The sequence below is a fragment of the Eufriesea mexicana genome, unplaced genomic scaffold (genome assembly GCF_001483705.2).
Source record: "Eufriesea mexicana isolate 0111107269 unplaced genomic scaffold, ASM148370v2 scaffold1369, whole genome shotgun sequence".
In the NCBI taxonomy this organism is placed as follows: domain Eukaryota; kingdom Metazoa; phylum Arthropoda; class Insecta; order Hymenoptera; family Apidae; genus Eufriesea; species Eufriesea mexicana.
Window position 1 is genome coordinate 271,596 of NW_016909479.1, and position 23,897 is coordinate 295,492.

Below are 23,897 nucleotides of genomic sequence, written 5' to 3' on the forward strand. Positions count from 1 at the left end.
TAAACAGATTGAAATATTATTAACTAATACTTACTTTAGCCATAGTGGGTGGCCCTTGTATATAAATATTACTCATGTTTGTAAGTCTCCTATAATAAAAAAAAATCATTCATCAATAATATTTCGTATCAAATCTCTCGTCATCTATAAATCAGTCAACCAAATGGTTCTCATCTCGAATAATCATCAGCAGGTTAGACATACCTTTTACCTCCTTTTGACATTTGCTTTATTGGCCCAATAAAGTCCATGCTCTGCCACAGCACAGCTCCATTATTCTTGCTGCTTTTATGTTTTCTAAGTTCCCATAGATATTTCTACACATGTTTGCCTTAATGCAACATTTATACAGTATATGTAAATTATCTTTATCTTTAATAACTATTACCACTTGTTCATTCTCCATCTCTTCAATGATCCCCATATTTCCATGTCGATGCCACACATTTTTCTCTGTTGATACATAAGCAGCCTCTTTTCTCTTTCTTGATTCCGCATAATGTGCATTCCCTCTACTCACTGCTTTCATTCGAGACTCTCTCTTTTTTTATATATACCTCAACCCCATCATTCTGAAATATAACATATTAGTACTATTCAACGACATTACTCTATGTAAGGGCTTAGATTTAATTTTCTACATTTATCATTTAGCAACATTCAGACTCCATATCCGATTTATCTTTACCTTTCATAACTATTACCAAGTATTCATTCTCCATCTCTTCATTGATCCTTAGATTAATATGTCCTTGCCATGCATTCTTCTCTGTTGATACATATGCTGCCCCTTTTTTGTTTCTTGATTCCGCATAATATGTGTTTCCTCTTCCTACTCCTTTTATTCGAACCTAGCACATTAGCGATGATCATTGACTTTGACCACTGATATTAATATTTATTCAGGTCAGGAATACAACATACCTTTTAATCTCATTGTATTGTCCATATCTTGTTATTATAAGAGGCCATCACCCAAATTAATTGCATTCCTTTTTGTCTGCCTAAACCCGCATCATTTTCTGAATCTTTATTTGACCATCAAAGATTTCTATCTTGTATGTCATATGGTTAGCCGACCTAGAATCCAATAGACATATCATACTTTACATATTTGTATCGCTGCTTCAACTTTTCCTCGCTATAAAATATAATTCTTGGCATCTACCCTGATGATATTCCTTGAGTCCAATAATCAAGCTCTGCTATCACTAATGAAAGGTGGAAAAACAATGGCTCGTAACTTACGCTAATTAATTACAACTAAAGGTTATGTTGATACAAATACTTACATGATTTTCGTAATGCAGACACAACTGCATGGACACAACAATGTTTCCGGCGTTTGTTTGCAATTTTTTCTCATTTCCTATGCATCCTCCTGTTCACTTGGAGAAAAATTAACAAATCACTCAATTTCTGTGATTAACTTATGAAATTTTATAATTGCGTTGTGATGGCGTACCTTTGCATATTGGTCGTCTGCCAGATAAAGAAACGAATGCTGATTGTCTAATTAAAACCGCTGTTTTAGCTGAATTTATTAAAGAATGTAGAGAACTTTATGATTTGATTTATTAAAATATATTAAAATATATTGAGAGGACATAACCAGAGTTAGTAAACTGACATCAGAGTCGTCTATGTTCTCGTGGCGGAACTGGAGCTTCGAGTTTAAAATCACAGGTGGCTCTGATGTCAGTTTACTAACTCTGGTTATGTGCTCCGAATATATTTTAATAAATCAAATCGGCAGTGGAAAATTCACTAATTACTCAATATCTGTGATTAATTTATGAACTTTTATAATTGCATCGTAAAGCCAGATCCTTCACGAACTTTCCAATATATTTTTCGATATAAATTTGTCCCTAATTAATTAATTATTAATAATTATTCTACGAAATGTTTGAATTATTGTCGAAAATTGTCGAAGACGCCATTGGTTTTTCATTAATTACTATCCTCTACGCAATTAATTTATGAAACTTTATGCACTCATTAAAAAGACAATGTTCTTGCGAATCTTCTCATACAACTTTTGATCACATTTTGTTTCTAGTTTCGTTTAGTATTAAATATTTTCACGGAAGATCGTTATGGTCGTCGTTCCGAAATCATAGACGCCATCAAGCAAAAATTAATAACTAACTATTTGGAGTTAAATTCTTTACGAAAATTATATAAGAATGTAGCCTGAAGTTCCAGCTTTGAAACGAAATTATAAAAGTTTACAAATTGTTTACGGAAATTGAGTAATTAATTATTTTTCACTGCCGGAGCCATTCTACCTTTTTCTATCCTATCTCTGTCCTTGTCTGTCACGTGTTGAGCAGTCGACGACCTCCTCGCCTATTCTATATTCCTATCACTTTTCCGAACAAATGGTCCAAAATCATAGATGGCGCTGATCACAGTCGAGTAATCTAACACCACGTGACTCTTTGAGCGGGAGATACAAAACAATAAAACGACATAAATAAGTATAACAGATTTTTATCCCTTCTCTTTATTCTCCTAACATCCAGACGAACATGAAGTTACAGATGAAGGCGAGTGATTTTGTTCTTGGTAAAAAGAAAATGAAATTGCGATGGTTATATGCTTAGCTACTTTTTATTCACTTTGAAAGTTTCACATATACACGTTAATTGCTAACGACATAATAAACAATGACATTAGAACCTGAGTAGGTGTCCGTATCACGCACCGTTGCGCGAAAAACATGTTTCGTAATACATATCACGTAATAATTATCATTACAATGACCATATATATGTAACAATATTTATAGTTATATACACACTACTGCAAATGGGTCTCTTCAAATACATGAGTTATCCTAATAATTATAAATATTGGTTTATCTTGCATCATAAGGAGTTCTTTATTCCCTATTCATTTCCCTTTATATCTTTATCATCTTCAACATCATTTATTTTATAATTTTCTACTTTCTTCGGTTCCTTTTGTGTATCTCTCAATTTATTTTTTATCTTTTCCTTCATTGCTCTGAAAATATAAATATGAAACTGTCAATAAAAATTCCTACTTTCTATAATATAATTATAATATAAAAAATAAACTAACTCTTTCTCTTTCTTTACAACTTCTAATTCTTCTCGAGCTTTTACTTCATCGTCGCTTTCTCAATAGCTACTGCGGTCTTCCGTCCTTCTTTTATTTGTAAGTCCAACCAGCTGGTTGTGAGCTTAATTTTGAATCAGTTAAATGATGGCGAGTTGACTTGCCTTACCACGAAACTTTTTATTTAATATCACAGTTTCTTCTTCATCTGCCTCTGCTTCTTCCCCAAATGATAAAACATTGAAATCTCTGTAACAAAATTTTGCATTGCAAGGAATAATACTACCAGGGCTAAATTCGGCAAACATATATAATTTTTATTTTACCACTGCTGTTTTAGTTTTTGAACTGTCTTTTACTTCTTCACTTTTCTGTACTATTATTCTTGATGTAATAACAGAAAATGGATTGTTCAATATTATAGATTTTAACATTCTTAGAGGATAAAGTGGTCTATCATTCTACAAAAAAAATGAGGAAATATTATACTTATATCAATTCTTGATATATTTTCATGTAAACATTAAATTTACCTCATCGACAAGTGCTTCTTCAAGTTCAACCATGTTATGTATAGTTTCTTCAGTAACCTTACAAAAGATTGTATGTTTATTTTGCAATTCCAATGTAGAACCAAGAGGAAAGAAGAATTGGGAACTATTGTCATCTTCTCCAGCATTAGCCATAACAAATAAACCTCGTCCACAGGAACGTAATCTTGTACGAAAATCGTCCTAAAACACATATATCCAATAATTATTTTTCAATAAAAAAAACAATACATTTTACTTTTAAATATAGTCTCACCTTAAATGGTTCTCCATATATTCTACCACCTTCTCCTGTACCTGTGGGATCACCACCTTTTATATGAAATTTAGGGTCATGGTAATAACCTTCCACGCATAATTGTATAAAATTTCTACATGTCTTTGGAGTTTCCTTTGCCCGTAATTCTAACTCAATATCACCAACAGTTGTTTTCATTGCAACCTAGTTATGACAAATATATTAGCTTTATTAATGTGAAATACTTTTAAAATCAAATTTATTAAAATTTATTATTTATTATTGCAATTCAAATTAGAAATTATTTGATATATTAATATAAAAATTTAGAAAGTTAATATTGTATATCGGTTAAATTTTTAATAACAGATATACAATCCATTGAAATATTATAAAATGATACATATTACTTTACCCTTAGTGGCTAGCTCTTGCACATAAATATTACTCATGTTTGTAAGTCTCCTAAAATAAAAAAAAAAAATCATTCATCAATAATATTTCATATCAAATCTCTCGTCATCTATAAATCAGTCAACCAAATGGTTCTTATCTCGAATAATCATCAGCAGGTAAGACATACCTTTTACCTCCTTTTGACATTTGCTTTATTGGACCAATAAAGACAATAAAATGCTGTGCCACAGTTCCATTATTCTTGCTGCTTTTGTGTTTTCCAAGTTCCCATAGATATTTCTACACATGTTTGCCTTAATGCAACATTTATATAGTATTTTTCTCTGTTGATACGTAAGCAGCCTCTTTTCTGTTTCTTGATTCCGCATAATATGCATTCCCTCTTTTCATTGTTTTCATTAGAACTTCTCCCCATTCTTTATGTACCTCAGCTCCATCATTCTGAAACATAACACATTTGCGAAGACTGTCAACTTTGACTACGGATAACAATATTTATTCAAATCAAGAAAAAAACATACCTTTCAATCTCAATGTATCTTCTATATCTTGTTCTTAAAAGGGGATATTACCTAGGTTAATTTCATCCCTTTTATCTGCCTAAAGCATCTCCCCTTTATGAATCATTACTTAACCAACAAAGATTTCTATCTCGTACATTGTCATATGGTTAGCGGACCTGGTATCTAATAGATATATCATACCTTACATATTTTTATTACTGCTTCAATTTTTTTTGCCATAAAATATAATTCTTGGCATCTACACTCAAGATATTTCATGAGTTCAATATTTTTCTACTGTTGTACATGCCTCTTCATTACAATGGAATATATTGTCTTGAACACACTCTACACTGTTATATAGAAACAACCTAATCCAAAAACCTAATCTCGAAAACAGAAGCGAAAAAGTAAATAGTCCAGCAGGATCTGTCAGCCACGGACACTCTCGGCACTATTGTTTGAAAACGGACTCTCGAAATCGAAAAAAAATATCCAATCCCGTTAAGGAAAAAATCACTCTACGCAATTATATGGAAACGTCCGATTCAAAAAGCCTAATTGAAAAAATAGAAGCCAAAAAGTATATTGCGACGCACGATCTGACAGCCACTGTCACATTCAGCATTATTTTTCGAAAACTCACGACCGAAACCGAAAAAAAATATCCAATCCCGGTGAGGGAGAATTCCCTCTACGCGAATATATAGAACAAACCTAATCAAAAAGCCTAATTCAAAAAATAGGAGCCAAAAAATTATATCGCGACACACGATCTGACAGCCACTGACACATTCGGCACTATTTTTCGAAAACGCAAGCTCGAAACCGAAAAAAAAATATTCAATCCCGTTAAGGAAGAATTCATTCTACGCTGATAAATAGAAAAAACCTGACCGAAAAGCCTAATTTCTGAAATATAGGCGAGAAAAGTAAACTGTATAGAACGATTTCGTAGGCACTTGCCTTTCCGTCACTTTGTTTCATATATGCACCTTCAATCGTAAGATAATTGCTCTATTGGTTGGAGAACAATCTGTTCTATGCAAGAGTAATGAAATATCTTAATCCACAATCGAAGTTTAGAATGCATAAGCTATAATACGTAACTACTTCGCAATTGAGCGTCAAGATTGAAGAAAAAATTGGAAAAACTGTTCACAAGCTGCCTATTAAGAATAAAAATATTGTAATATATTACTGGATAATCGAAATCTAGAATCTACTACAGTCGACGATTGAGGACTATGCGATAGTATTACACGATCCGCACTCACACTACTACATTTCGCACATGTTCGTTATACGATTTTCAATATGTCAAATCACTATTTTTTACACGTAATATATTAGCACCGAAGAAATCTTCACAGTTAGTAATCCTGAACTTCATAAATTTCTCACAATTTCTTAAACTTTTGCTGTATTTTATTCGTAAATATTACGATAATGCTACAAACGTAACCTACAACTGCAACGTCGGGAACTAATACCCGAAACGTCGCGTTATCGTTCTTAAATATATATTTCCTCAGCTGTAGCAATTAAAATTTCAATCAGCGATATCACTACTTTACGAAACGTTTTGTGAAAATCTTTAATATTTCACTTTGACATACAAAATTATTCCATTATTTGTTACCGGTATTTTCGTTTGGCGCAGAACTGAAGATAACTAACGCTAGACAATCTGGGCATTTTTTTCGCGGGAAAATGTTGCGTCTTTGAAATAGCCATGAGCTAAACTATTGATGTAGAATGTCAAACAACGTTTCTTATATTTATTAATATTAACGAAGCAAATACAAATACGTTTCTCTTACGAAAATGACAAATTAATAAATGCTTAGTTCCCAGAGGAAAAACGTTATAAATTAATAAAAATAATTATAAGATTAATAACAAAATATAATATATAGTAATACATAATATATATATATATTAGTTACAAAATTTCATAAATGAGCATTATGTTCACTTTTATTGATAATATTTCTTGAGAACATTAGTTTCTAATAAGTGGTTAAAACTATTTTTTCAAGAAAACCATTTAGTCAGATCTGTTCAAAGAAAGTACGTATCACTCGGTTATAATAAAGCTACAAATATTTTTCCCATCGTTAATAAGATGGTTTTACGTTCAGTTTCAAGTATACTTATGACAAACGTGAAATGTTATTATTAAAATTGAGATTGATTAAATAGTACTTTTAATAAAAGGATTTACTTAACCTATGCCGTGTTGGGTGAGAGGAATAAAACAATAAAACAATATAAATAACTATCACACATTCTCCTCTCTTTTTTTTATTCTCTTAACACCCCCATAAAGTATTTTACATTCTTTAACAAGTTTGTAAGTTCTTAGTTTTTACTACATTTCCTATATAACAAGATTTTTCTATGTAGGAGCTTAGATTTAATTTTCTACATTTATCGCCTTCAATTTGTTACACATCACAATCTTTCTCATCTTCTTTTTTAGTAGAACTTCACATATCAGTCTATATTTATTATATTTACATTAATTCATCTTAATATACATATTACTTCAAGAGATATTTACTACTCTCTATTTTCAAAGTACAACTATAACATTGAAAATTTACTAGATAGGAGATATCCTAAACTTTGTGCGTAGCTTATATAGATATATCTTTGGGAAACAATACCAATTACCATTAGGTTTCACCACGTAGAGGTGGCTACGCATCAAGAATCAGACATGCGCCCTAGTGGCACATCCTACTGACGCTACCTGTGTCAAAGGTACCTTAATCTAACTTGGAGCGAAAGAGATTAAAGCGAAGCTACCGACACTTCATTAAATATCATCTTACAAAAGGGGTTTCGATTCGATATACTGTAATTTAATACAACGCAATCACAGAAAAACTAAGTTAAATTCGCGACGCTCCCGAACGAGTTCGCGATTATTCGAAAGACCGACTAGCCTACGCGACGCACTCCCGAGTACAAGGCAACTCCCGACCACAGCACCCTCCGGATCAGGCCTTGCCCACCCTGCCACCGCCGACCTCGCCATGGCTTACTCGATGACCTAAGGCAGCCAACGAACCAGCGAAACACCAGAGGCAATCTGAGGGTCCTATGCGAGGCCTAACAGTCGGAATCACGCGCATGCTCCATACCCCAGCTCTATGCAAACATAACCACATAGCCGCTAAATGCCAATGGGGCAGGCAGGCACACTCTTGCAATGATTCCGACTGCAGGTCCCATCCTCCGGTCGTGTGCACGGATTGGCACCCAGGACGACTAAGGTCGACGGACCCTCGTAGTACTCCAGATGCTTCACGAGCCCGAGAGCCACCAGAGATCCCGATGCATGACGAGATTGACAGTGGCAGGAATAAGTGTCCGAGACGAGCCGTGAGAATGACTTACGAGGCGTGGAGCTGACGAGTACAAGGAAAGTACTCTAATCTAAGTACTAAGTAGCCTAGTCGGTACTTAAGAACGATCGCGATTATTGCGAGAACAATTATGTTCTATTTGGTAAACAATAGGGGTAAGAGAATTGATATGTTTCGCTCCAAGTTAGGTAGTTTACCTTTGTACAGGTAGCGCGCACATGAGACTTAGTCTAGGCATCTATCTTGTAATACTTAGGTCTACTTAGGTCTAAGCGCACGCAACCCCTGTCGTCCAACGACGTCTTGAAAACTTGGAAAGCTGAAAAGAAAAAGATTAGTAAGATTAGTGAAAACATAATTAAAGCGAAACAAATATAAGTCATAATGATCAATGAAATCGAATAAACAATCCAACGATGAGACATAAACAACCCAACGATGAGAAATAAAGAATCCAACGATGAGACGTTCGAATATAATACGAAATATTCGAATGGTCAAATGAAAATAAAATCTGAAAAAAGAAAAATGATTAAAACCTGAAAGGAAACGAATTAGTAAGAGGAAACTACAAAAATTAGTCTAAATGGAACGATGAACCCAACGATGTGACATGAACAACCCAGCAATGAGACATAAATAACCCAACGATGAGACACTCGAATATTATACGAAATATTCGAAATGTCAAATAAAAATAAATAGAAAGGAATAAATAACATCTGAAAAGAGAAAAAAATAATTAAAAACTGAAAAAAGAAAAAACAATTAATAAATAAATAATAAATAATAAGTAAATGAAAAGCTGGAATAAATAAATAATTAATACCTGAAAACAAAATAAAAATTATTAGTAAGTTATATAATGGGTGGTGGTGAGGGGGGGGGGGGCCAGCCTCAACCTCACTTAGGTCCCCCACCGCTCACGCACAACGAAAATTTAGATTTTATACTTCCGATGCCAAATCAGCAAACGATTCAAGCAGTGGAGCGTCGCCCTTTATATAGCCCCTGACTGGTCGAAGATCAACGGAAATTTTCGAATTTTACCGATTCTATTATTTATTATTTTTCCGCTCTGATAAGCTATAATTTATTAATTTTTTCACTTTTATTATAAATTTACGTTAAAATATTTTTATTTCCACTGTATTTTTAGCTAAAATAAAGTATTATACGAAAAGTAAAAACGTTAGAAGACTCATTCCCATCTTGAAAATTAGGTGATAGTTCATTTTCTTTATATTAAAAAGTCATTCGTATTTATGTATCGAATAACGAAACTGTTTGAAACTACAAATGATTCAGAAGAATTTTTTATAATTTCACAATTAATATAAAAAAGTACATGAAAATATATACATATTGTGTATGTAAAAAATGAGATCTAGTAGATGATGATTTGGATCTCGATTACGTGTGACTACGGCCCTGATGAAGCTAAATACCCCAACAATGGCGGCGTGGCGGCAAAATACCGCTTACGGTTTCCCCTTATATGCTTCACCATTTTGTGAATATTAAACATCATTCTAATATTATTCCTCGACGACTGCATTTTCAGAAAGGTCTACAGAATACGCTACTTTGCAGTAAATTCATATGAGATAAATACATTTTTGTAAAAATGCAAGAACATGCGTAGAAAGTGCGCTCGAAAGCTTATTTTTAAAATTCGAGGACCAATTACAATTATTCTGGAGAACGAATAATTATAATTATGGACATTAATAAACTCAAGATACCCTCGTCTAACTTGCAAGACAACAATGGACCTCCTGGCCTTCTCATTTTTTATGTAATACTTAATTTTTTCCCAAAAATCATACCTTTATGAAAAACTCACATAGTTTGGAAACTGAGTATAATAGAGCAATTTCGATTACAAATTCGAGTCCAAGAAAGTAAACTCTGCAAAATTCAGTTAACAAATATTATAGATTACAGAAAATGTTAAAATTTGTTGGACAGTGTTTTTAATTCCCATAATTAATTATTCCAGTAAGCAAATATCGATATACCATTGCGTTTGTACGAGTTCTCAGATGAATAATTGTTCATAAATGGTATGGGAAGGTTCGCGGGATTGGTGAGAGAAGAATAATCGAAAACCGTATTCGAGGAGCGATATTGATGCGAGCAGTGTTTAATCAGAAGCAATTAGTCAGCTCTAATTAATCGTTGCCTTTGGTAGAGTGCGCAGCATCCCTCGTGAAACTTTGTTCGTCTTTGTCTTAACTCGCTGAAATATCAACTCCAACACACATCGACATAGAGTGTCGTTAATCTCGTAATACGTCTACGAGCAATGGCACATCAATTACTGAAATACATTCCAGTATCTACATGAGTTCGATAAAAAGACAAGGGACACAGACGAATGGTACTCGAAACTCCCAATAGACAACGTATCAGCCTCCACGTTTCTGAGCATTAAACTTGGACGATTCAGACTACTCTGTATAGGACTAGGTGTGTACTTCCACCACACTCAGCCCTAAATCTAACGCCATCCTAAGAGCTATGCAATTCAGACCGAGTGTCATGAGCTGAGAGAAGTTTAAACGAGGCTTAATTGAATCCAGAGTTAGAGATAACAGTGATTTCATCTTGACTTAACTGAGACTTAAACTTACCCAAAGCCTAACCAAAACCTGTAAATGTAAACATATATATAGCGCTGACGTGGATTTGTCTGAGTCGAACCTAACTCAAACTTAATTGTAACCCTACCTGAAGAGTTAACGTTGATTTAATACCAGTTTAAGAAGTTTGATACAGACTCAATTGGAAGTTGATTCAGGCTTGACGTTTTGCTAATCCTAACTGAACTTGAATCTAGCCTAGGTTCCAACTAGACTTTAGCTCCAGCCTAATGTTCGATTAAGGTAAATCTAAATCTATCATAAAAAAGATTGGTCAAAATATTATTCTTGTTCTTCTAAGTATCTATGATTTGCTACATAAAAACTGAACTTAAATCTAATCTTTCTTACTCTGATCTAATATCTACCTAAGGCAAACCTAAATCTGTAAATTAGAAATTGGATACAATATTATGATCTTCTGTAGATCTAGAGTCTATTCCAAAAAGAAAACGTTAAGCCCAATTTGCTACATGAAAACTGAACTTAAATCTAATCGTTTTTGCTCTGATCTAATATTTGCCCAACAATAAGCCAGATTTAAATCTACAAAATAGAAATTGGACAAAGTATTATGATCTTCTGTTCATCTAGATTCCACTCCAAAAAAAAATGTTAAACCAAACTAATCTTAAATTTAGTCCAAATTTTATTAAATGAGAAGTCTGGTCTAACATTTACCTAGACCCAAATTGCTAAAATGGGAATTGGTCAAAATACTCTTACAGACCTACAGCTGTAGCTCTGACCAGCTACGTAAAAATCTCTAATTCAAACTGACCTTCACTTAATATTAGTCTAACTCAACTCTACATCCATAAGACGGAAATCGATCAGACAATATTGCTGATCTATATATCTATGATCTACAATCTAATCCAAACTATGGTTAAATCTGTCTCAGACCTAACTGAATCATACCTTCAGTTTAACGTCTACCTAACAATGAGTCAAGTCCAAACCTAGAAAATAGAAATTCGTCAGGATACTCTTGTAGATCTTCTACACCTCTACATCTACCGATTTGCTGCATAGAAAAACTCCTTCCTCGATGGCCTTGGAACCCGTCACCCTGACCCATGCAACCAATCCCTACCATGGAAGCTGGTAGCACGAACAATTACATGGACCAAGCCATGGGACAGGTGAATATAAAGGCCACCGTGCGACCGTGGTCAGCTACTAGTCCGTCTGCTTCCGACGACCGGTTCTGACTCGTAAATCGGCCAGTACTATCGGTTGATCGGTCCATGGTCACGTGCTCGGGTGAACCTTTCGCACTTGCCCAGTTTGCTCACTGATTTTTCGTCCTTGGTGCCGAGATTATAGACTCTTTGCTCGCGACCGTGAGTCCTAGTTCGAAGGACAGTTTGATCGAGGGAAAGAAAGAAAATGGTGGTCAGAGGAATTGCGCAACTAACGTTGATCTTGGCACTGGTTACCATGGCCTTGGCGAACGGTCTATGGCCTTCCTGCGCCGGAAAGACTATGCTAAGTGAGTAGAATTATTGCTTGAGGGTACTGACGCGTGGTAAGTTATTACAATGTCACTATTGTCGTAAGACTACTGAATACTTTATTGGGAAATTTGGAAAATTGGTAATTAGTGAATCCGAGTATCGGAAAATTTTCAAATTAAAAAGCCGAAAATTCGAAATTAAAAATAATATTAAAAATACGAAAATTGTGAAGTAGATGAAGATTGAAAATTAACGAATGGTAAATAAAAAATAACTATAATACAGGGAAACTAAATATGGTGAACGAGTAGAATAAAAAAATAATACAAAGAAATTATGGACCAGGGAAAGGAAAATGTTGGTAATTATACTGTATTCAATTAATAAATTATTGAAAAAAATGTAAAATTAATTAAAAAATTAGAAATCGAAAAATTAAAAATTTAGAAAATTGGGAGATAACGAATGAAAGAAAATGAATGAAAAAAAATTAGTGACAGAAAAGTCCAGAAAATATTATATTCGACTTCGATGAAAAGGAAAATCGGGAAACAATTTTCGATAGACACGTTCGTTCATCCGTTGAGATTTGAGTAAGGGCCGAGGAATTCGCTCCGGAAAATGACACCTCGATCTTTGCACTTGACTCTGTTAGACGGACGCTTTGTCCCTGGCGTGAGAATTTCTAGTTCAGATGATTCATCCCGTCGAGAGACGATTTGAATAATCTCTACAGCACCGTGTGATTTCCAGCTTGTCCATCTACCACTATGCGATAAAAACGTGACTGGACATAAGCAACGTATCTCTTTAACATCTGACTTACCAGTCCAGATAAAATGACTCGTTTTAAATATCTTACTTCTAAAATTACTGAAAATATATAGTTATTCCTACAACAATTCTACAAATTCTATTATATTCTGCAAATGTACTGTGAATAAATAATAATAATCGAAGTTTTACAATGAAAATAAATAACCGGAGATAAAATTTTAGGTAAAATAGAAAAAAGACGAACGACATTTTATTCTACGCTTAAGAATATACCAAAAAAGAGGAATACAATTTTTTCGTTCAATGCCTCGTTTTCAAGAAAATTATGGTTAAAACTCCGTGGAGTATGTTCGGTTATTCAAGTCTCAACGCTGTATATTGATCGTTTCTATTTATATTCATTGCTAATGATTCTACCTTCTACATTAGCATTAAGTAAATAGAATGACGAAATAATATAAACAGACAGTTTTTCGATATACTCGAAAGAAATTCGACTAAATATAGGTGCACCCACGAATTTTCAAACCCGATTTCCTCGGAAACGGAGCATCCAATAGAAAAACATTATTCTTCCTTTTCGACATATTTTTAGGTGTAGAATCAATCACCATACTTTGTTTCCTCATTATCCTAACATTACCCTCTATGTACTTGTGTATGTATCTTCGTTATACCACTTCAGTTATTCTGATTTATATATAGTATATTTATCTCCACGTTATATGTTAAAAATTCTAGCGTTAAACGATCAAATTAATTCCTGTCCATTCCCGTACTGCCCAAATGCATCTTCCTAGTTCGCCAAAAATATCAATTTACCCTGTTTCCTCGGCCATTTCTATCTGTTTGGACTTTTTATCTGCCGCCTTCTAATTGTTCCGTTCCTTCGGTATTTTAAATGTTCTGAAAGCACGGATCGTCCAATTACCGCGGAAAAAGCAGCTCCCTTTGTTTCCGCGCCGCGCCTGACGCAACGCTCGGTCTCCGTTGAATAACAGTTTCCAGCCGGCAATTAGTCAAGTTCGTTCAACGATCGTGTATCTCCGTCCCGCCGGTGAATATTCCCATTGAGAACGAGCACAATCGCGGAACTGTATCGAATTCGAAATTCCACTGAAATGCGGCACCCTCGTCGGCTTCGTGCTGATTTCCATGACTCGTTTTCGTTTCGATCACGTATTTCAAGTTTGGACGAAAAGGTTATGACGAAGAAGGCAGACGCAATGAAGAAAGGAATAAGCAAACGAGGAAAATCTAGCGGGAAAATCAAATTTTTCAATCCTAGGGAAATTCGTCTAGAGGAAAAATGAATACATGGGTAGATGTTGGAAGAAATTGAAATTCGAAGATGCTAATTGACGATTGAGAACATGCGATCTGACGTTCCCTTCGAGGAATGAAAATAACCGGGAAACTTTGAATGGAGGCCAGCAGCCTGGAACTATTTATTTAACAAGCTGGCAAGTCCATTCCCACGAAATCCATTTAACCAGGGAGCTACGACAAGAGAATGGAGTTAGCAGGTGTCGGCCGAATCGTTACGTACCGGCCAAGCCCTGCTCATTTCCGCTGCAAAAAGAAACCAACGCGCTCCCAGTGTTGCCAACTGATCCGCCATCGCGTCGTTTTTCATTTCGCTCGTTTCTCTCCCGCGTGAAAATTACCGCGATACATTGTTATAATTAAGTAAAGTTAAAATTTTGACAAAATCAAATATTAATTTCCGATTTCAAAATGTCGATTAACACATTGCAAATGGAAAAACTAGGAACTAACTCGGTAATATACATTTGTTACTATACAATAACAAAATATGAGTTTTATAATTGAGCAGTTTCTATCTAAATTTTTATACTCATTTTTGCAATTAAATATGTTTTATCGTAAGTATATCTGTTTAAATATTTATCTATGCGAACATTTTTTTATTTTTATATTTCCTACCGATAATTTTCAATTATATAGACGACGATTTAAATGTTTATATTTATATTTACAATATTGTTAATTATACAGATTTCCGTATAGCCTGAAATATAAACGCTTGATATAATTAAACGCATATTTGAATAAAAGGAAGAAGATTTAATTAATCCAAAATATTCCCGTGGTTATAACCTGGTCGTAAATACAGCGTTCCATATCGTTTTTTGGTTACTTTGGTTTTCCGCGTTGATGAAAACGCGGAAAATTGAAGGGAATGGAAACAAAGAAAATTATTTTAATTTCCGTGGTAACCTGATGTTGTACAGCGAACGTGGTGCGATTCTGAATTTGAATAATTCTACGTTGTTACGGCAAAACCGAGAGAGAATGTAACTCCTCTGTCGTAAAAAAGAGAACGTGTCTATTAAAAGATAAAATTAGCTGAATATTTCCGTGGTAAAAATTAATTCCAGCCATTTCGGCCGATATATTACCGTGCCGAATCGACTACGTGTATATTCCACAAATGTTCAAATTTTAAGCGAAGATTAACGCGAGTTTCTTTTACCTAACCTAACCTAACCTAAATTTAAAGTCAATTACGCAATCGTAATTAAAAATAGCCATGCGTAACTGCATACTGATGTTTCTCCTAAAAAATATTTTATCACGATATAAATAACGAATTCGAAAAATCATGGTATTAAAAGAAACATTTTTTTAACATTTTTGCAACAAACAGAAAACGATTATTTGTTACTATTATTTGAAAGAGAAGGAAGGAAACCTCTCTCGTGGCTTGCAATGTTTTTTGTTCGTCGAATTCAATGTAAACCACCGAACGAATTCAACGTAATTAAAAAGACAAGGGAGAAATAAACGTGGGAAAAGAGCGAGGGAAGAAGCTTCAGAGAAACCTCGTTGCTCTGCTTTTCGTCCAACCGTGTGCCGGCCTAGCTTTATGAATAATTCAGCTCGTACATTATTTACGGGCAGAAAATTGGAATCTATTACATTTCGATACGACGGTGAACATCGATTCGACGCTAAAAATATCGTATTCAGCTGTGCGAGCGGCCGCGAAATTCGATTACATTCACGAATTAAAGCAGTTGCCGGTTAATTACGGGAAATCCGTGCGCGCTGACGTCCGCGCGCACGCGCACAGGCGCCAAGATGTCTGGCGAACTGCTATTCAAAATAACTCGCTATAGAATTCTCGTTTCACGCGTGATCAGTGAACCGCGATATTTTAAAGAAATTTTACGAGCTTCCACTTATAAATTCGAAAATAAAAATTTATATTCGTACTTGGACTGTAAAACATAGGTTAGATTTGTATCTAACTGAAATATTGCTAAGACGGTAATCTAATATCCGTGTATCAAATATATCGAATATCTATGTAACAGTATAAAATTAAATTTGTTGGAGTCAACTGCTACGATACGGGGGTAAACCGTATTGCAAACCGAAAAAGTTACTAAAAATTCCCTAGGGCTTGAGCGAGGAAATTCGATTGCCAATTCGTGCCCTGGCGGAGGAGAAATTTGCATTCCTTGTCCTTGTCGGTGAGCTGAAAGTTATTAGGGGAAAGAATACGGCGGACGAAAGTTGTCTGTGGAAAGACAGAGGGAACGTCGTTAAAGCAGAATACTAGGGAAGTTTACTGGCGAGTTGGCCAATGCTATTGGCCATGGAAAGGGACGCGAAAAAAGGGGAACAAGGAGTTTCAGTACGGCGATAGACTTTCTTGAACTGGCAATGCGTTTGTATAATTGCACGATTCTTTTGAAACATCTTATACATGCTAAAATGCACTAAAACGATCGATCGAAGTAACAGAAATAGAACAGTTTGCCTCACTGTCTGGCCTTCAAGCATAGTTCACTGGAGAAATTTATTTTCCGTGTACTATTTTTGAATCAGTCTGTACATCTTCCAATTATTCTCTGAAAATTCAATTCACATTGGATCATCCATAGCATGCCTCCAAGGCTAGAGGAACTTAGCAGTCTCTATGTTCAAAATGATCAAGTTTCTAATTTAGTTAGTACCTGTTGTTACAGGAGTACTAAAATGTGGAAACTGCTAAAGGAATTACCACGTCTCCAGTGCTTTCAACTTCTTTTAATCATGAATTCTTAACCATCTCTAGGATCACATAACTTTAAAAATACAGTCACACCTAACACCAAACATTTCTATAGTTTCTAAGATGTTATTGATAATCTTGTTGCACTGTATAGCAATCTTAATTCCTCAAGTTACAATTTCTAGATCAAAGCAGGAGACTCCAATAAATTATAATTCTTTTTCTCAAAAATAAGTAAAATCTCTAGCACAAGAGGTTAATAATTCCCATTCTTCAAATCAGAATGAAAAGTAATTGACTAGAATTTAGTTCTTTAAAGAAAAGTATAGCTATGAAAGGTTAACTTGTTGCCTTCAACATGATGGATTTACTTGATCATGTGTGGATTTGTTTGTAGGATCCACGGGTTTATCCTGTGAGGAGAAACAGGCCATCTTAGACGAGCATAATCGGCTGAGACAACTAGTGGCTCTGGGGCAGATTCATGGGCAACCCAGTGCTGCCAACATGAGAGAAATGGTAAGAGGTAGCAATTACTTCATTTACCTGCCTTTACATCCTCTCGCAGGGTACTTTTGACGCCCTGTGACTGCTTCTATAGGCAACTATCACGGGAATTTATCTCCAGAACGTGCAAATGAGAGACAGGGAACTTTTTTCAGGTTTGGGACGACGAACTGGCCGCTGCAGCACAGAGGTGGACAAATCGCTGTGCCAAGGACCATGACGAAGGGAGGAATGTCCGTGAGTAGATTCGTAATTACAGCAACTGAAACATTATTCTTAAGTCACTTTGTAAACCAGTAATGCCTCAACGAAGTGCCATGAAAAACTTACCTATGAAAAGTATAGTTGATAGACGAAGTAGGTACGTGAAGAATATTACCATTCACCAGCAAACCGTTCTTGAAGTAGACCCTGTTTTCTGATTACAGCATTTGTGTAATCTATTCCTTATTTTATATTATTATATATTTTATATTTTATATTATTATATATAAAAAGGAAATAAACTCTAACCCCAACCAAAACGAACTTTTTCCACCTGTCTATGGTTAGAATTTCCCAATTTTCGGGCTTTTACAGTAATACATCGATTTAACACTAAACGTACCGGTATTTTACACACATCTATTCTTACCATAGGGGGTCAAATGACCCTTCGTGGTATATAAAGTATGCAAAGAATTTTTCTCAGTAAAAAATAAGTGAAAAGAAAAACGGAAAGCAAAAACTTAAACAATCAGATAATATAAGAATTTACAGGAAGTCAGATGAACGAAAGAAATAACAATGAATGTACGATTTGTAAGGTAAATTTTTAAAGGGGTCATTTGACCCCGCTTGGTATGTTTAGTGTTAACTCACCACATCCACCATGAAATCTACGCCAATGTCTGTTAATTATAATCTTATACGCAATGATATATACCACTATTTATCCCTTTTATAAAAATAAAAGAATAAAGTTACTCATTAGTGGATAAAGAGGTCCAAGATAATTAGTCTATTTTACAAATTTTACAATTAGTCTAACTTGTTCTTAAAACAGATGATAATACACGAAACTAGGCATCCGGTTTATTCGTATGTCTTAGCGTTGATTTACAATCTACGTAACGATCGATATCTTAATGAAACGAGAAATTACCGTGACAGAAAGCACGATCATTTATCTACCTATAGAGCCGTAGGAGACTATCCATCATGATTAACATCACTCTATGTACAGGTAGGTTCTCGGTGGGACAAAATAATTTTCGAAGATGGACAACAGTGCCGCCAGGACCATACGACGACCAACCAGATTGGCGACACACGATATCCGACTGGTTCAACGAAGTACAGCACTATCGAATCGGTTACAATGATGCGACAAATGGCCACTATACTCAGGTTAATCCTCCTTCTTCATGCATATGTCCTTTGATCATTGAAAGCCATCACGACTGATCGCCACATGACCTACAAATTGTAAATCCAGTCAAATATTAGCATCAAAATGGGGTGTCGGCATAATAATTTTAATCATTAAAAGAACCTATATTAACAGAGAGCCAACAAGAGGAAAAGTAAAAGATAGGAATTTGAGAAATTTGTGAAAAGAATTCTATCCCGACCGTTGACAAGGAATCTCAAATATGCAAAGGGATGACACAGGTTTTAAATTACTTCCAGATCGTTTGGGGTGACACATACCTTGTGGGCTGCGGCTATTCCTTCTATTACGACCCTGCCCTAGGCTATACCAAGAACTACGTATGCAACTATGGGCCCGGGTGAGAATTCCATTTTCGCGAATCTCCTCTGTATTCGATTCCATTACCAAACGAACGCACATAGGTCGCAAATTTTCTGCAAAGAAGATTCGAAGTTTAATGTTTTAGAGTTAGTGGTCTGCTTCGTTCGATTCTTACCACTTCAGTTCGAATCAATTTTTAATCGGCCTCGGAGGAGGGGACAGGAAAATCGGTGGCCTCGATATTTCTCCTAGCAAAGTCGAAGGTTTTCCAACGAAACGCGACACGTATTGAATCCTACCATAAATTTCCTTGCTCCTCGAGTATTTCCTGTCGATCGCCAGCTTATTACCGTCAACAAATTGAACACACCTATATATACCGCTTTTTTCTACTCTAAAAAGGCCTCCGTCCTCGACGAATCCTCGACAATTTTCACGAATCTGCGATCCCATCGAATTTTCAAAATATTTTCATAGGTTCCCGACATTCTCTAATTTTTTTCTGCCAAATCAAGAGTGATTGCATTTCTTTGTGATTTCTGAAAAATTTATATGTAAGAATACATAAAGGAAAAAAGATAATAAATTATACAGGTGAAATTTGAGAAGTAATTTATAGTTATTTGCGGAGTTGAATACAAAATAAAAATGTGAACATTTTTTTCGAGATAAGGTTGATACTATGAATTTGAATATTTGAAAAACTCAGTTTTGATAAAATATGGAGAAAATATTTATTTTAAGAGCATTTTTTAATTCTAGTTATTTCGCTCTAGTTTCTTAAAGAAAGCTTCACTTTATCACTAAAATGAACGACCGAGACAGTTCAAAACACTTTTAATTATTTTACTGAAAAAATGTAAAAAATTTCTCCAATGTTTTTTAAACGCTTTTTTATCTTCTTTTTTGGTACGTGTAATCCAAAACTCAAATTTGAAACCTTCGAATTAATAATCCTAATCACTGAGCTATCGCTATTCCTCATTTGCCAACACAATCAAGTAATGAGTTACTTCATCGATTTGCATATAGATGACATAATTTGAATAATTTTAAATTTTATAATTTTGACAACAATAGGAGACAAATATAGTATTTTGATTTATTTTTAAGAAATAAAAAAGGATTCTCAATTCCATGATTTATTTTTTAAATAGTTGGAACTATATTAATTTTTTTTTAAACTTTTCCGACTAATTTCTCGTTCGTTATGAATTTTCCATGCAAAAATAGAAGAAAAAGCGTCAAATTTACGAAAATCCGCTAAAATCATATTTATAGATAAATTTTTCTGCGATTATTTGACGATTCCTACCTTACCTTCTATGCAATTAATTGTTTCTCTTAGGCACATAATTTTATTCTTTTCCATTACAGCGGCAACTTGGTAGGCTTTCAACCGTATCAATCGGGCCAACCTGCCTGTGGCAGTTACGGAATGCTTTATTCAAATCGATATGCGGGTCTTTGTTGTGAGTTTCATGCAATAATTGCGTCCAATCATTAGGATTAATGTCTGCAAAGAAGCATTACGAATTCATTGTTCGAAAAAAGGACCTCTCTCCCTTTAACTTTGCATCTCTGTAATGAATTTACGTTGTTATTTTCAGCTGGAGAACACTACTACCATCTAGGAGCACTGTGCAGTTACGGTTGATAATTTTTATACATTGGACATAGAAAGGGGAAGTGGCTCTCTTCGCTTGTCAACGACTACGTGTCAAGATTGATCGATAGATTGTTATCTATCCGATCCGATTCATTCGTTCTAGTCTCTGAATATAGTCCGTAATTGTAGAAACCAAATCTGTATAAAAATCGTTAAAATACATACTAAATGTTCCACGTGCCTAACCTCTTTGCAATACGTATGCACTGTGAACTGCACGAACACTGAATTGAACGTATCTAACCAATTAAACTGAAATTCGATGATCTCGCTAGCAAATCTCTTTACCTATGTGTAGCAAAGTTAATTGGGTGTTCGTATTCGAAATATTTGAAAATACGAATCGTTGTTCGAATTTCAACGATATACGATACAAATATTACGAATCACGTGCAGTGCGATTTCACTGGTTTGACGAAATAATATCGTTCACGTGGAAAACAAATTTTTGAAAATATCAATACATTGTGAAATTATATAATGTAAAAGAACTGAGTAAAAAATATTTACAACTAATCCCAACTTAATAACTGAATCTATATTTATTTCATAAATGGAATGTTGCATTTAAATTCGATCGCTAGTTGTAAATAAAATTAAATCCAAATTAGGCCACTAGATGGCTCAGGCTATTACTAACTTCCGATTAGTGCCAGATCTATATTCGATTTCGATCGTGACATTAATCGCAAGTTAAATTGCTTGCGGTTCGATTCCCTATCTTTACATATTTTTTTTTTTTTTTTTCTTTTTCACGTACTTGAACGAAATATAATCTTTACGACAAGGATTTAAACATCTTCGGAATCTAACATTCTATGCGAATAAAACTTCTACACTATCCCAGCAAGCTGCACCTCGTTTGATACCTGCACTTTCTATGCATTTTGCATCGCGACTGTTACGTGACTGCAGCTGCAAACGCCGGATATAAATATTTACGCGCAAGAAAGATACGGCGCACGCTTTTTTTCGCAACCCATGCACGGCAATCATTCTTTTTCCAAGCTGTCTCGATTAATTCAATCCGTTTCGAGCCTTTTAATTGTCGGTAACATAGAGAAAATACGGACTGGTTTTTTTTACCAACAGATGCACCAATTTCGTCGAATACTTCCTGATCAACTTTATAGAAAGCTTTATAGAAAATTTGTTTAATCGTTTTAATTTCAGCTGATCCGATTTTCCTCGTGCAATATGAATGAGGAAATATATCTTCGCTATTTTTCATCTTGAAACAAATCTGAACGCTTCGAACGAAAGTAAAAGGGATTAAACAGGAAAGGCAACAAAATTTGTGTTCGAACAGGAAGACCAGCGACACGAATGTACATACAGACGTATCGCCTACGGAATTATCGTTTAATAAAACACAACGACGAGATAAAGTGCCGGATTATACGAACGCAAAAATCGCGCAATAAAGTTTAATTCCCTTATTCGGGGACAACGAAAACCCGGATATCCGAGCGGCAGGCTTCCTCTGCAATTCTCCTGGATTTATCGTCAGCTGCATTTGGCCTACCGCGTTGTGTCATCCGATCCAAAAAATGGGTCCGAGTCTCCAAAACCTAACCCTGATTCTCTATACTTTTCAACATGTTCAAAATACCAAAAACTTCCACGTTTTATTTATCTTTCCTCTCCAGCTAATACATCATCTTTATTGGTTAGAACCCTACTAAAGTGTAAATCAATTGTGTCAAAGGCCCAAAATCTTTGTCCTCCCTTTCCACATACATAATAATTTAACAAATCAACTTTGAGATAATTGAAAAAGACCGGGAAAGGTTAAATCATTCGGTTTCCTTAACATGAACCTAAACCTAACCTAAAACTTTTTAGGGACAATACTCCTACCTTTTGGAACAATGCAATAATTTATGAATATCTTCAGAAAAAGTTCATACTATGATTCAATCTATTAGTTTCCTTCAGGTTTCTTACAGCAAGAACAAGGTTGGATAAAATGTAGGTTAGGTATTTATCGATACATATAACCTGTATTCAATGTTAATATTTGCATCTTAACTTTCTTGTTCCCAGGTAAAATGTTCGAAACTGTAATTGTAATAATTGTTAAGATCTCGAAATTTCAATAACACGCCTAGTAACACAAGTCTCAAAATGTAAATGACGAAGCCGTATATGAAACCTTAACAAAACATCTTCGTGACTGTTCTGTGTTGTGTTTGAATTACAGCCGTTGCCACGCAAACTACTGGAATAACAGTTGGTACCCTGCAGGACAATGGCCTTGGGCATCGCTCTTCAGCATGAAAGCCAAACACTATTGTGAGATACAGTCGATCAGGAGTCGAAGTTGGGATTTTACAACAGGGTCAGTGTACCGGAGACGTATCATTGAGAGATTCCAATAAATGATCTCTGAATAATGATAGCCAGGATGGTGCTTCAGACTGTTCTCTTCGTGTCAGCTTAGTCAACGCTATTTCTACAGACTTCGTTATAAAAAAAGAGGGAATTATTAATATACCTATTAACGGTCCATTGGTTACGCAATTCGGAAGAAGCTGACTCACCTTTTGGAGAGAATCAAAAAGGTTAATGAGGAGAAGATAGCGCTGGAACCAGTTCGACAGGCTATGCTGTGAGAATGGGGAACGTGATGCAGGAAATTTATTGCCATTCGCGTGTATTTTTTCGCGTGTATTTGTTCGCAATGAATTCGCAATGAAACGAATTTTCGGTCGCTTTTAGTCTAAACTTATGCTAATTAGGCAAATGGATACGCGTTCGTTGATTCAGAGAAGTTATAGAACTGCAACTGGGGGATTCTCTGTCTCTCCCCCCAGCGAATATTCAAATCAGCCATAAACCAGCCGTATGTGACATGCATATACTTGCCATTTAAATTTTAATTCGACAGCAATTTAGTCTTTGGGA

General features: G+C 35.0%; 1 protein-coding gene across 1 annotated transcript; it reads left to right on the forward strand.

The window, feature by feature from the left end:
* Nucleotides 1–12,210: 12,210 nt before the first annotated feature.
* Nucleotides 12,211–20,978, forward strand: LOC108548004 (venom allergen 5). Its single transcript, XM_017900757.1, has 7 exons — nt 12,211–12,313; nt 17,477–17,598; nt 17,742–17,823; nt 18,812–18,975; nt 19,258–19,358; nt 20,699–20,793; nt 20,932–20,978. The coding sequence occupies exons 1-7, from the start codon at nt 12,211–12,213 to the stop codon at nt 20,976–20,978; spliced, it is 714 nt and encodes a 237-aa protein (XP_017756246.1).
* The last annotated feature ends 2,919 nt before the right edge of the window (nt 20,979–23,897 follow it).

Bases quoted from the DNA above. Each gene is read 5' to 3' on its own strand.
- LOC108548004 (XM_017900757.1), top strand. From the start codon at position 12,211: ATGGTGGTCAGAGGAATTGCGCAACTAACGTTGATCTTGGCACTGGTT. The intron at 12,314-17,476 runs GTGAGTAGAATT...ATTTGTTTGTAG, and splicing joins CGCCGGAAAGACTATGCTAA to GATCCACGGGTTTATCCTGT. The intron at 17,824-18,811 runs GTGAGTAGATTC...CTCTATGTACAG, and splicing joins TGACGAAGGGAGGAATGTCC to GTAGGTTCTCGGTGGGACAA.